The 15294-nt window shown below is 43.5% G+C and overlaps 1 protein-coding gene across 1 annotated transcript; it reads left to right on the plus strand.

Moving 5' to 3' along the window:
• Positions 1–369: 369 nt before the first annotated feature.
• On the plus strand, positions 370–14523 carry POPDC3 (popeye domain containing 3). The gene is made up of 4 exons (XM_030490837.1): positions 370–561; positions 9711–10455; positions 12306–12414; positions 13341–14523. Exons 2-4 carry the CDS (start codon positions 9965–9967, stop codon positions 13659–13661), a joined length of 921 nt encoding a protein of 306 aa, XP_030346697.1. The 5' UTR covers positions 370–561; positions 9711–9964; the 3' UTR covers positions 13662–14523.
• Positions 14524–15294: the final 771 nt, after the last annotated feature.

Raw genomic sequence — 15294 nt, forward strand, 5'->3', positions numbered from 1 at the left:
AGAGCAGCGGGGTTTGCGGGCAAGTCCCAGCCAAGCACTTGGGCTGCACCCACAGACGGTTTTTCGGTGCCCAAGTTTAGCGGGCGGCACGGCTGCGGACTATGCCCTCCCGGAGGGGTCGCGGCAGCCACCGGCGCCACCTCCTCGTTCCCCCGCCTGCCCCCACTTCCCCCCGTCCCCGACGCCTTCGGCGCTCATCGGCAGCGCGGGCCGGCGGGGGAGCGGGGAGCGCGGCCGCCGCAGGAGGAGGGGCGCGGCGGGACGGGCGGCAGCTCCCGCCGCCTCCGCTCCCCCAGGCTCAGCGCTGCTCGGTTCACCTCAGCGGGGGCTGCCCCGCAGCCCCCCGGGGCCGGCGGGAGGCGCCTGCGCGCTGCGGCCGCTCGGTGCCGGCCGCGGAGCTGGCGCCGCCCGCAGCCTCCCGCCGGCTTCTGCCTATTTTAGTCACAGCGGCGGGTCGGTGGCCGCGGCGGGACGCGGTGCTGGGAGCCGTGAGGAGAGGAGCGGCGGCCCGAGCCCGTCCCGTCCGAGCTGCCGCGAAACTTTTCCGAGGGCGTGGGGCAGGTAAGGGGCGCGGGCAGCCCTAGGGCCGTGCCGAGCCGGGCCAGGGCGGGCTGAAGCCCCGGCGCTGCCCCCGCCTCCTCCCCCCCGTGGGCGCTGTCCAGTCAGGCAGCTCGCGGAGTGTCGTCCCGGTCCGCTCTGCCCGGGGGTGAGGGGGAGCTGGGGCCGCCTCCCGCCTCGCGGCGCCTCGGGGACACCTGCTTCGGGCCCGGGCGGCGGCGGGGACTGGTCCCGAGGGAGGGCTGCGGCTCCGGGGGCCGCGTGGCGGGGGGCAACGCTGGACGGGCCGAGGCACTGCCCGCCGCGGAGGAGCGCGCTGCTCCCCGGTGCGCCCCGCCGGTGCGGTCCGGCCCGGCGGTGGTGACGGGAGCGCCCGAGTCCAGCCTTGGCTGGAAGTTGGAGAGCGTCACCGTGTCCCCATTACGAGGGAGCGGGGCTCGTTGCTCTGCTCTTCTCCTCCCGAAGGGTCTGTCTGAAGTGAGACTCTGCGTTACGTGTCCCGGGTTTAGGGTTCGTTCCTTAGGGAAGCGCGATTTCTGCTGCCTCCTCGGGCGCAGCTGCTGCGGGCTTCGGGAGTACCGCTGCTTGAACCAAACCAACTCGGGATCCGGGGATTACTCCCGCTGACTAGGGGTTTGCTTCACGGGCTGCCGTTACTTGATTCTCTCTCCCAATCAACAAATGGTAAGAGCAGATGAACCCTAAAATTAAGATCTGGTTTTGCATTTGCAGTTGTTTCTTTCCAGACGATACAAAACACATCTTTTCCCCAAATGATGATATTTTTTTCCAAACTTTTTTTTCCCAAACTATACTATTTTACCACATTTTTTCAGCTGTTCTGTAAAGCTTTGTGTGCATTTGGACTGTCAGCCACTTAATGGGCAAACATTTTATGTAGCTGATCTCTTGTAATACTGAATCATGGACCACCCAGTAGTGTTATAAAGATGTCATTGATGAAATCTGGCTTCCAGAACTAGGGCTTCATGCCACTCTGTTGATTAATGAGAATATGGTTGTATACATGCAAGTGAAAATGTCTTCACTGACCACAGCAAACCAAGAAGTGGTTTCCACATCTGTGGAACTGTTGCTCTTCAGACTTTCCACAAAGTTCTGTCTGGTGCCAAACAATAAAGTAGCTTAAAATGTCAAGTTTTAAAGAAATGCTTTGCCTGCAAAATAGCAAGTACACTGCAAGTCCAGTAGTGAGAACAGATATTGAAACAGAAGGAAATGTGATACAGGTAATTGTGAAGACAAAGTTTGTGGCAGGAAAAGCTTTTATGATGGAAGTTGAGAACAGAAAGTTTATTAAGGATTCAAGAAAAGGGTTGTTAGCTGAAGATGTATTTAATCTTTTTATTAAGTTGGCAGGCTCTTCAAAGATGAGATTTTATTTTATCATATTGGTGTGTTCCACTACCTTGAGAAAAAGAGCTCTGGTCAGCGTCTCCAGGGGATGATATAGTACATGTAACTGGGCATGCCCCTGTTGCCCAAATAAAAGTCAGAGATGACTTTTCAGTGAACAAGCCTTGGCTTGTGATTATACTAGGTGACGAAACTAAGAGTATTCTGGCTCTCATAGAAAACTAATGAAAGTGATGCTAAACCAGTGCCGTATGCATGCTTCTGGCTGGTTCTGCTTTGTATGTAAAGCCATATGACACTCATTCCAGTAAAGCAGAGAGTATAAATGTACTTCTAACCCCAAACCTCCAGTAAAGATAAATAATTTCAGAAGCTCAATTAGGGCATCCTCTCGACCTTTCACTGTGTTTCATTCTGGTTTAGAGCTCGTGGGGTACGTAAGTATGGCACTGCATGCCTCACCATGCTGTTCATCCAGTTGAACACGTGGCTCATGACACTGCTTCTCCGTAATCCAGTTGCACGAGTAATGCAATGAAGCAAGCCTTTGTGTTTGTTCTTTTTTTGGAAATGAAGTTCATGTCAGGAAGTTGGTTTCATTTCCCATCCAAAGGTACTACTGCACCGTACAAAATTATTTAAGCTGAATTCTACAGAGTTCAGCTGTAGTTCATTAACACAGTTTTAAAGCGCTTGTGAAATGTGTTGTAGCTGCTTTCTCTATTATTAATTTAAAAGTCGAACTGTAGAAAAGCTTGAACATGTGCTTCACTTTGCAGTTTCTATTATGAAATACAATGAAACAAACACCCTGAATTATTATTTGGCCAATGCTGTTCAATGTATGAGCCTTGCTCAAATTTACCCAAATGCTAGCAATCCATAGTTAATTTAAAAAATGTTTGCCTGTCATTTCATATTCATGTTCCCTAGGAGCAAAAGACCTTAAAAAAGGAGGGAGGGGATTATTCTTAGTTTGGCAGGAATACCACATGTACTTATGGTTCATCAGTTCTAATTCAAATTGGACGAAAATTTGTATTTTTTTTCACATTAGATCCTGTCTAGATGATAAAATAGACAGCATCTTCAATATTTGCTTTGCAACCACAGAGGATTACATTGTATATTTTTCAGTGATAAATGAGGAATCGTTCAAGTACTGTGAGCTGTGTAGAGTAAGCTGGTCTTTAAATATTAAAAGACTAAATAATAGCAGCTTCACTGTATGCGGTGCCTCTAATGAACCTTAAACTATTCTGTATTGCTGTGGGTTTTCTTTCTCTTTTGATGCCATCTCCTTCCCCCCCACCCAACTTTTTTTCAACTTAAAAAGATAAGTAGGAATTTGAGCACATTTTAAGTAGAATCAGGCCTCCCCAGCTGCAGCCAAGCAAGCTCAATGAGTTGAAAGTCCCATGAAAAGGCTGCTATTAAAGGTCTGTGCTCTACAGAAAGCAGTTCTGGCTCAGCCTGGTGAGGAGGACAACCAGTCAGTCATCAGCTCCTGCGGTTGGTGGGTCATTTGTGTGGACCATTGACCTCAGTGTAGAGATGATGTTGGGGTGTCTCCAGGGTTAGGCAGTAGCTGGCTGGAGGGGGTTCTTGGTTGAATAACCTTGAGTGTGGGAGCCTAAATTTTGCCTGGCCAGAGCAGAGTTTTGTCCCTGAAAAGTCCTGCTTGGCTGGTGGTTGTTTCTCAGAGATGCCCTGAAGGCGGTGAAGCACCTCTGGTGGTTGAATGTGTTCTGGGCTGCTTTATTTATAGCTCTGAGCATTCCCAGAGGATTGCTTTCTGAGAAGGCATCCATTCACATGGATGCTCCGGGGATAGGGGATCCGATTTGGCAGTTGCAGCCTGTGCAGCCCAGGGGGTATTGGAAGAACTGGGAAGGCTGCAGTTTGACTGCTTTTTGTAAGGCTTTAGATGCTTTACCTTCCAACTGACAGCCTGTACTCAGAGTAGTGATCCAGGGGCTGAGACGTAGCAATGAGACACCAGTGAGACACAGGATGCCTTCCTCTGCCCAAGGGAGTGCAAATCCATCTTCCCTCCTTCCTTGAGGGTGTCCAGAGTGACTCATTTTGACTCCCGTGGGTGGGTCAGTTGTTGCCCTTTTTGTTGAAGCTGTGATGTTGTGCAGAAAGGAGACTGAGAGAGGGAGACTGAGAGAGGGAGAACTGTGCCGCAGATGCTCTGCGTTCTGTGATGGGGACACTCGCCTGGGGAGCGGGATCTTGAGGCTTGGCTGCTGGGATCGCATACATGTTTCATGTTAAAGCATTCATTGATGAAACATCCCTTTCTTTGAAAAGCATTGGCAGAAAGGGATGCTGGCTCCGCATAGATGAAGGTTCCTTCTCGAAGGGCTATATGAGGAAAAATTCCAAAGAGATACCAGTCTTCAGTGTTTTCTGTTGTCTAAAGTAGCTGATTAGTTGGTATCTGAGGTAGGCTTCTAGATTGGGAAGACCAACTGTGTAACTTTCTAGGTATATACACACTTTTCAGATTAAGCAACTTAAGACGAAAGTCCAGAAGACATCATTGTGATCATCTAATCTGCCTTCCTGTAGAATAAAAAATAGAATTGTAGTAAATAAATTAATTTTTTAATAGTAGCATACCTAGATTTGGTTTAAGTACCAGACTTCCTTAATTCCCAGCAAAGGGGATCTTTAAAGCCATCCCATTAATTAATTACCTTTGCTATATATGTTCGTGTGTCTTTATAATCTAAATAGATCTAGTTTTATAGTGACTGATTATCTTGATACCTTTGTCTTTTGGATTGGATAGTCCTCTTCCTCATCCTTCTGAAGTCTTTTTTAATAGATGTTATGGACCGTGATGAAGCTACTGTAGCCTTCTCTATGTTGCACAGGCTGCATTTTCTCAGGAAAACAGTGTATTTTCCGATATTATAATTACTGCTTTCTCTAGGATGTAGTCTCAAGAAGTTTAAGGTAAGATAGCTTGTGTTGTCAGTTACTGTCACAGGCATGTCCAAGGACAGTTCATCACTGAAAATAGATTGTTTATCTGCCCATACTTGCCTATAGGCACATAGCCATACCTCTCTGTAGGCGCATAGCTCTTCTGTGCATTGAGTTAGACACTGCATTGCAATTAAGAGTTTGGTCATCTCTGTCCCTCTGTGTATCTGGCCCCAGGTGAACAACTGCAGAAGGAAAGTAGCTTCAGGAAAGTGAGCTACATAAACAGTCACTGAGAGCAATAGTTGTCAGCAGGGGGCCAGAGAGAGGGTTTCGGAGAGGCAGGTAGGGTGTTCAGAGCTTGTCCCTCTGGAAGCAGGGAGTGTTGATGCTGGGAGGGCCCACCTTGGCTGCAGGGACCAGTTGGTTCCAAGCAGAGTTGCTGAAGCAACTTTACTGACTGCTGAGCCAGGCTGTGGCCACAAGCTCATGTATAAACATCTATGCATCTACAGTGGCTAAAAACAGTGAGACAAATCCTGCTAAATCCAGCATAATCTCCTTTTGTATATGAAATGTACACATATGCTGTAAAGGAAAATCCTTTTTGCTTCCAAACCTGTAGCAAAAAATTCATTTGGGCTGGTTACAGGATCAGCATCTACAGCTCTATGGCCTCTTAATATGTACAGTGTGAAGGTGCTGAGGGCTTTCGTCTGAATGCTTGGGATAAGACTAAAGAACAGAGTATTCAAACTCTGAATAGCTTTACTTTTGACTTAATTAAACATACCAAAGAGAGAACTGCTATGTGCCTATAGGCAAGTATGGGCAGATAGTCTATTTTCAGGGCTTTTAGGGTTTATTTTTTGCAGAAATTTATTGTGATCCAGACACAGTAACTAACACTCAAAGCTTCTCAGAGTTGAATTTGAGTAATCAGTGACAAAATTAGGCTATAGTACCCAGTTCTCAAGCAAATTAAAAAGGTACGTAAGTGGTAATTATTTGTGGGAATACTACAGTGTATGGGGAAAATGCCCATTTGGGAGCAGGAGGTTGTACTATGCAATTAAATTACAATGTAAATTCATTGTTTTGACTGTTTTAATATACTCCTTATATGAAGTTTTAAGTTGCTGGCAGGTATTTATTTTGGAAAGTATAAGTTAAATAATCCATTTACTGCTTTGAAGCTCCAGGTTGCCTTAAAGAAATCCATTTCTTTAAAACAAAAACGACAACATTGCTGAAAGGACCAAGCTGTCATCATAAAGTGTTAAAATCAACAAGTTGCTAGAGCTTCAAAGCAGTAAATGGAGTAATATTGCTCACATCTCTTGTCTGGGGTGACTTTTTCCAGCACTTGATCTGCTTCTGCTGGAGAGGGTGGGGTGTGTGGTGGGCAAAACACTCAGAAGCATCTCAGTAATTCAGCCTGTGTTGGCAGGGCATGTCTCCTTCCTGAGCTGGGAGATCTCTCTGGTAGCCTACAAATGTCAATGTGTTATTCTTAATACGTCACATAGCAGAGACTGTGCTCCTGCATGGTGCACCTCCTTCTCCATAGGCAGGGAGCAGAATAAAACATACTCAACATTTACTTGGGGAAGATACAGTTTTTCAGGCTTATAATCCAAGATACCTGCTTTAAATCCAGTTTCCAGCTTAAGCTTGCCTGATCACCACCATCAAATGAACCTGTAGCAGCAACTGTTCACCACAGCCAGGACAACTGAAGCAGGACATCAAACAAGGCCACATCAGTTGGCACGTTCCCTGTCCTGGTAGCTAAGGACACTGAAGCATCTCAGTGAAAGGATGGTGTCCTTTTCGGGGGCTTACAAACTTGGTAATGCGATGCTACTGTGGGCACTTTGTAGACTGGTCCTCAGTGGAGAACTCATAGTTGGTACCACACCTATTTGGTTTTTTGGTTTGGGGATTCTTCTCCCTTTACCCCTGCTTCCAGTAGATGAATGGTTTAGTTAGCATTGGGTTAGACTGTTCTGAAGCCCTTAAGAGTTTAAATTTTGGACTTGTAGAAACTGTAAAGAAAAATGTGAAAGGCCTTATCTAGCACTAAATACCAACAAAATTAGAAATGTTATTATACTTAGGCCTATACATACTGTGGTCTTTGCTCTAATTCTTCATCAAAAAAAAAAACCTACTAACTGTTTTTAGCTCCCAAATCTTAGAATAATGTATTGATTAAAAAGAGGTGAATCCTCTCTTTCTGCCTGTGTTTCACTGGCAGCAAATGTGCCTGCTCTTCACTGTAGCCCTGAGAAACCAGCTCCATTTAGAAATAGACTTCATCAGTATTTCCAGAGGGTTTTTTTCTGCCTGCATACCTTATGTAGCTCAGGAGAGTGTCTTGTTGGTGACGCTGTATTCTGTGCTAGCGCTGGCCTCCCTCCTTTGCCCTTCCTTCTGCTCAGATGGAGGGAGGCCATCTCCAGCCTGGGTGATGCTGCAGCACAAGTAGAAGTTCTCAATGTGCAGAAATAAGTAGGATTTTTGCATACAATGGCTTTGAAAGGCAGGTTCCGTTCCAAAATAAACAGTTACAAATACAGGACAGTTTTTCGAAGCCTTTGGTTTTATGTACTACGGCTCTCTATTTGTGTCCTAGTCATATGCTGTTCTTTTCAAATTATTTTGACCCATTTTGTCATGAATAGATGTTTTACTGCAATGCTGTGAGCTGTAGTGTGGGCAGACTGTGAATGCTATAAGTGAATTGGAAATCGAACATATATTCTGTGAAATTATTGCAACGTCATGTCACGTTATTGCAATGTGTGACTTTACATGACAAAAAGACATTGGTAATGGAAAGTAGATTACAGTACAGAGTAACAGTGGTTTTGTTTGTGGCGTGCATACAGCTTCCCATGTAACTTCTCAGTTGTGTTTCCATTCAAAACACTGCATTTTTTGTAGAAATTAGTGTCTTCATGAGAACTGCTCAGAGAAAAACCTTGGCAATAGAGTAGAAGTGCTAACAATAATTCAAAATCACTCTTATCAATGATTCTATTTAAAATAACAAACAATCCAACAAAAGACCTATGCCACTGATTTTTGACCATGCAGTGGAAATGCTGACTGGATTCAGAACACAAAGTCTGGGGACTGCATGTTTGTTTTATTGTTTTCTAGTTCAGAAATCTTAGCCCTTGATCACCAAAGTGCCACCTAAAATTCCTCATGCTTTTACCATTCCAAGGTAACAACTTTGTAGCTGGTGCAGTTCTTGTCTCCCATTCTCCAAGGGCTAAATCCTGCATCTGGGGAGAATCCTGTACCAGAGAGGAGTGTTTGGGTAAAGAGACAAACAAAAAAGCTTATAATTACAAAATATTTCATTCTTGTAATGCCCGCTCTTCTGCTGCAGTAGGATGTCAAGCCTCTTAATTTGGAGAGGTTCCATGCTCTTTAGATGTAATGTTTTTGCGGGTCAGTGATTTCCTTATCCCCATTCCCAGAGAGGGAGAAGTCTCTTCCTAACTTCTTCTGAACTCTGCTGTTCATTTGTTTAGGATTTTATGTCTCTATTTAGCATTAGTGGGTTTGAATCGTAGAGTTAATGTTGGGGCTCGAGTAAACTTAAAAGAAGTAAAGCTGTAGCATCTAGGAAATGTGATATGACTTTGCATTATTAATTTCTTAGACCTGTCACTGTAAAAAAAATCACCACCGAAAGCCTTGCTGAATGATGTTGGATGCTTCACTGCACCAGCATTTTAAAGTATTGACAACTGTGGCTTTTGTTTTTTTAAAAAAAAAAAAAAAAGAAAAAAAAGAAAAAGCTCTTTGACATTCTAGACAATGTAATAATTTAGATAGCAAGATATTTCTTAGCTTCCCTGCTGTTTTACCAGGAAAAGGATCACACAGTTGAAGACTTTGATGGGTTTCAATGATGGCTACGCTACTGGCAGATTCTGGCTTTGCAATTTCTACCATGTCTAATCTCACACTGAAGCATGTATTTTTACTTTAAAAGACAGACATAGAAAGCTGGTTTTGATTTTTTTTTTAATTGATTTTTTTGGGGGGGGTTTCATGCTTTTTTGTTGTGAATTTTACTTTTTATTTAACTCTTAGAAATATCTTATATGGAAACAAATAGCATGTTTAACTTTTACAGTGTTGAACAATAAAACTATGTGGTCCATGGCATGAAATTATACGAGGTAGAATATTATAAAATTGCTTTGTGAATGTCCCTCGAGTAGTATTTTGAAGGACTACTTACTTCATGTTCTCATAACATAGACATGTATGACATCTTTTTGCCTGTCATCCTTGGAATAGAAAAGACCATCCTCAGTGATACTTGGGTTTCCCTTATTGTGGTGTTTGGCGATGCAGTTTGCTGTCTCCAGGGACAGAAAGCAGCCTTACTCAACTCATTAATGAGAGTGGTTTGACTGAAATCCAGAGTGAGATGGAGGAGGTGAACAAGGAACAGGAGTTCACTGTCACTTCTTGTCCAAGAGCTTAAATGAGACTTGCAGGCAGCAGGTTCAGGACCAACAAATGCAACTACCTTTTCAGCAGTTAGGCTGTGGGGAGGTTTGTCACAGGATGTTGTGGATATGATGTACAGCTTTTCAGTGGTGGTTCTACTGTTGCTACAGGGTTCATAGATACAGAAACATGATCTGCAACTGAAGGAACATTAGTTTGATCCTGGAATCACAGGGCTACAAAGGGGAATTGGAAGATTGTAACGCAGTCTGTGGTTTTAGACAATAAAAGGTTTGATAGAGTTTAATTGATGAAAGTCATTTTATAAGTAATTCCTTTTTTGTTCACTTGTCCAGATCAGATGAAGCTACAGATGACATGGCCAAAGTCAAAACAATACATGAACTGATGAGAAACAGCATTGCCTTCTGAGAACATTAGCTTCCTGGTTGCTGGAAATCCTAAGTGTGACTTTAGTACCAAAAGAAACCCTGATGTTACGTGATCATTGAGCAGAGTTTACAAGAATGGAAAAGCAAAGGACCCCGCTAGCTGCATCTCATAAATAAGAATTTCCAAGATTCAGCTGAATCGAAAAATTATTCCAGCCATGGGAGAAAATGCAAGTTTTTGGGAAAGTTTGATATATGCACATCCTACATGTACCACCTGGAAGCGAGAGGCAGAGGGATCTATCTACCACCTAGCCAGTATTCTCTTTGTTGTGGGCTTCATGGGTGGAAGTGGATTCTTTGGGCTTCTCTATGTCTTCAGCTTACTTGGATTAGGCTTTCTCTGCTCTTCTGTTTGGGCTTGGCTGGATGTCTGTGCTGCTGATATATTCTCCTGGAATTTTATACTGTTTGCTATATGCTTCGTCCAGTTCATTTATGTTACCTACCAAGTTCGGAGTGTTTCCTTTGACAGAGAATTCCAGGAACTCTATAGCTCTCTCTTCCAGCCTCTGGGAATTTCCTTGACTGTCTACAGGAAGATCGTCTTGTGCTGTGATGCAGAAGTGGTTACCTTGGAGAAGGAACACTGTTACGCCATGCAGGGCAAAACACCTATTGACAAACTGTCCTTGCTTGTGTCAGGCAGGTTTGTATCAGTTTATTCAGACTTATTGCAGACATCTTTATTTTTCCCTCCTTCTTAAAAATGAAATTAAAAAAAAGAGCCTGGTTTGTGTATTGTTTGTTCATTTTCCAGTACAATAGATTAAATATTAATGTAAGTCATATAAATATTAATATGCTAAATACACTCATCTATTACAGCTCTAGAGTAAAACCACTAAGCACAAAATCTGTAATAGCATAAAGGAAAGGATTTAAAGTATTTTTTTTTCCAGACCACTGTATCATAGTACTTAACAGGTTAGGCAGATAAAGGGAACAGATGTGTGCTTCAGTCTCTGGGCTATGGTTTGCTATCTATCTATTGCCTAGCTAATGAACACAGCATCTTTCTGAAACAGGAGTAAAAGGTAGTTATGAAACCAAATACACTGAGGTAAACTCTATTTGATAGAGATCTTGACTTCAATACAGATTGTATTTGGTTGCTTTATGGGGATGGGAGAAGAGAAGGAGTAAGGGAGAGCAGGAAGTCTAAAAGCACCTTTCCATTACAAGGGGATGTAGTCTAACCCTATCAAGATTTGCTGAACTGAGTCTACAGTTACTGTATACTGTGGCCCTTAGTTAGACTTTGAGGCAATAAATACACCTGCTTTTGCTCCCTAGTTACTGGAGACCTTTCTGGCAACCTTGCTGATGCTTTCCTGAAGGGCAGTGCTAGCTTTCATACTGTATACAAAGTAGTATACCAAGTGTATACAGTACTGGACCACCACAAGAGCAGGAGGGATATCCAGAGATGATGGCCATGGTCTGTCTTTGATGGGACACTTTGTGGGTGCATTTTGACAGCCTGCTGCATGGACAGATGGATTTTGTAGACAGATTGAAACTCCTCTGATTTAGGACTACATGCAATGAACAATATGGATTTTAGGTAGTTGTCCTTGGTGACACCCTGGTTCAGAGCATTCTTGGGAGCTCGCTAGAAAGTACCACGTGGAGGTTGCTTTTGGTCATAGTCATACTGAAGGAGAGGTGTCCATCCTTCTGCAAGCCCAGCCAGTTAATAATCGTGCAGGGAGTTTCTGCTGCCCTCCTTCATGCAGTATAGGGCTGCTGCCTCTGATTTTGTAAAAAGCATTAATTTCTGTGAAGAACAGATATAAAACCAGGATTCCTACAGTTTGCTTTTTTACTTTTAGCTCATGAAGTTTAAGCATATCTTTCCTGCTTGTGTGCCTTCAAACTTAGATATTATTTTAAAAGTAGAAAGAAAATTTTGCTTTGGCATCTGCAGAAGGCCACAGCATTCACACAGAGATCCTGTACATCCATGCTGTTCTCCTGACTCCAGAGGCAGTTCTGTGGTCATGTAATTCCTGTTAAACATTGAGAGCGCCATACCTAACACTGCAGGGAACTCCTGCTTCCCACTCCCTGCTTTTGCCACTTTGTTCCCTCTAAAACACATATTTGCCAAACCTAGAAGTATATCCCGTGGCTTTCACGTAAAGGAGGCAAATGGTGTTACGGACATTGGTCTTTCACCTCTCCAATGCACTCTGGCCTTTTCCTGACAAAGCTTGCACATCACTGCACAGACCTGCCCTAGAGAGAATAATATGACTTGAATAAGGCCTGGAAAGATTTCCATCTCAGTTGCACGATTGTCTTATATTCTCTTTCAGCTGGCCTGATCAAGTTGGATTCAAAAATATAATTAGGATGCTGATGTCCAGTGATTGCTTTTTTTGTACTCTGAAAGCTATATTTAAACTCCTCGCATCGTAGAAATAACACACTCTTGTTGCAGTCATTGCTGCTGTACAGGTAGTACTAACAAATTAACACATCTTATCTTGGTAGGATCAGAGTGACAGTTGATGGGGAGTTTCTGCATTATATTTTTCCTCTTCAATTTCTGGATTCTCCTGAATGGGATTCACTGAGGCCCACAGAAGAGGGAATTTTCCAGGTAAAAGTGGATGGTTTGTTGGCTTTCTTAAGACTACAGAAAACTGTTCAAGTACTAATTGGTTTAGAAATAAGTTCATTTAGCTGGGGGTTTCATTTGTGAAATTATACAAACAAGTGGCATTACATTAATTTGGGGAGGGAAGTCCTTGCCTTACCTGCTGGACTGGTTATGCTGTTTGCATCTTCTTTTTGTTTGTGTCTTTTGTTACAAAAAATGGGCTTTTCCTTAAAGCTAGTCTGGGAGGTAGGAAGTAGACACTGTTTGCATTCTTTGGCTGTGCTAAAATCCACCTCTGGGAAATCAGCTTTGCAGGAGGTGGGTAGATGTTGGTGCTGAAAAGGCTTCCCTACAGGAGGTGAACCCAAGAGTGCGGACTGGGAGAGACGTGCGTGTGACACAGTTTGGCATGAGGGTATATCCTGGGTCTCAGTGTCCATCCAGGCTGCCTCTCTGATCCATGAGCCATCCCAGTGCTGCCACTTGACTGACACATGAGCTTCTGCCTGTGTGGGATCTGATGTCTCGTGTCATGAGGGCAAATGGCATTTATTAAGAGCTTTCTTTAGATCTGCCTTTGCTGCTGGGGCTGTCAAGAATGAAGGAGGGAGTGCAGGGCCAAGGCTGGGGAATCCTGGCTGCGGCTGCCATTCAGCGTGGGCATAGGCATACTGTCACTGAGACCGACAAGGCGCAATCATTTGGTCCATTCCCAGTGACCCTTCTCACTTGTCCTTTGCATACAGTAGACCTTGCAGAGCTCCCTGGCTGGATTAAATGGCTTTAATTACAGTAGGCGCAAATACACGAAATGTATGCAATGTACAGGACACAGCATGCTGAGAGAGGGGTGCTGTCTGAGCAGGGGCAGCAGTGGCAATATCACTGCCTTCCCTCTTCGCTAATTTTAATTTCCTTTCCTATAGGTAACTCTTACAGCAGAGACAGATTGTCGGTACGTGGCCTGGAGGAGAAAGAAGCTGTATCTGCTGTTTGCTAAACACCGTTTCATCTCCCGCCTGTTCTCAATTTTAATTGGGAGAGACATTGCTGAAAAACTCTATGCCTTGAATGACAGAGTGCACATGGGGAAAGGCTTTAGGTACGACATTAGGTTACCGAACTTCTACCATGTTGCGCTGCCAGAGACTCCTCCGGTGCAGCCCTCCCACCACCTACAGAGAAGGTCCCCCCGGCGCAAGCCCGTGGGGGTTACAAACTGCAGCTCCCTCAGCCCACGGTCCTAGGAAGGAAAACTCTGCGGCAGCCGTTCCCCAAAGCAATGAAGGGAAATGTGAAGTGTGAAGCGGAAGAGCAGAAAGACGAAGCAGAATGAGACCCAGTCAAGCCAAATTTGGCTGACAAGTGCCATTTACTTTCATTGGAGTAGCCTGAATTCTTCCTCTCTCTAGAGCCAGCGGGTTGGCTTCTGTGTTTTGACTGTTTGCGCAATATGTTTAGTTTCTGTTGATTCTTTTGTTGATGTTCATCCCCTTACTTTTGGAGGAAAACAAACTATAACAGGCTGAAGTTTTACTGTAACTGTGGTGGCCTCTGTGTTGTGGTTTTTTTTAAGAAAACCAAACCCATGGTATTTGTTATTATACTTTCTCAAAATCATTTGCCATAATGAAGTATAGTCAGTATAGTCAATGAAAACAAATAAGTTGTCTTCAAACTGTAGCAACTTGCTTGTAACATTTATATATATGCCATGTGAACATTGTCTGAATTAACATTAAGAATATTGCAGGAAAAGATTAAGAGACCAATTGTATTGGTTTCCTTTCTTTAAAGAAAGAAAAGATTTTGAAATGCACAGTGAGATTCTTAAAACAACAAACAAACAAAACAAAAAAAAAACCCAACAAATTCTGCCCCATGAGCAATTGGTTTCTCCCTGGCTGTCCTAAAGAGGTAATATGTGAAAACAAAGATAAATGTAATTGCTGGCATTACAAAAGCAAAGCAGTTGTATCTGCTGCAAATATAGTTTAGGGAAATGATTGTGTAGTGTTTCTGGTGATAGAATGTGATGCTATAGGACCTAGGCTTCCACAGTGTCAGTGCCATTCGTGACATGTACAATAAATACTGCTAATCAATCAACTGCCAAACCATTGGAGTTTGTTTTACAATATTCTTTTTAGCTGGGTTTGTCAGAAACAGCCACAGCAATAAATACAATTTTTAACCAAAACATTCTTGTTCAGCTTCCAGAGTCACTTTTCTGTGCCTATGAAATTCCTGATTTAAAAGGTATTTATTCTCTCCCTGATTCTGTTGTGGTTAAATGGCATAAGTGAGCACCAGCTCATGCTTTAGTAGGAGGGTGTTGCTTTTGACCCTTGAGGTCACTGTGCCTTTGGGGAGAAGTGTCTGAATGTCTTTGCTAACTCACCTTCCTCCTGCTACGCCTGGTGCCTGCTAGTAATCAAAAAATAAGAAGCATTACTATTTTATGAGACTGTATGGCTGCTTGACACATCTGGAGGCAGATGACATTTTTAATATTTTAAAACTGCTGGACTGTTTGGTAGGGCAACCATTGCGTGTGTATGTGTGGGTATACATATGAGTTTAGATCAAGGGGATTGTTGCTGGAGGACTTAAAATAATGATGCACCCTCATGCTTGAAAGATACTCATGCAGTATATATAAGAAAGCTATTAGAAGTGATATGAAACACCACCTGTTTGAAGAGTCTTCAGTGTAGAGCAGATAACACTGTATGAGTTTTGCTTTTAGATTTATGCCCCTTTCTCAGAGTGGAAAATCTGCCAAGCATAAATACCATAGCATGCAATGTGATAATCCCCAAATCCTTCTAACAGCCCTTCAACACGACGTTTTCTGTATGTATTACTTAATGTGTGAAG

The sequence above is a fragment of the Strigops habroptila genome, chromosome 6 (genome assembly GCF_004027225.2).
Source record: "Strigops habroptila isolate Jane chromosome 6, bStrHab1.2.pri, whole genome shotgun sequence".
Taxonomy (NCBI): Eukaryota; Metazoa; Chordata; class Aves; order Psittaciformes; family Psittacidae; genus Strigops; species Strigops habroptila.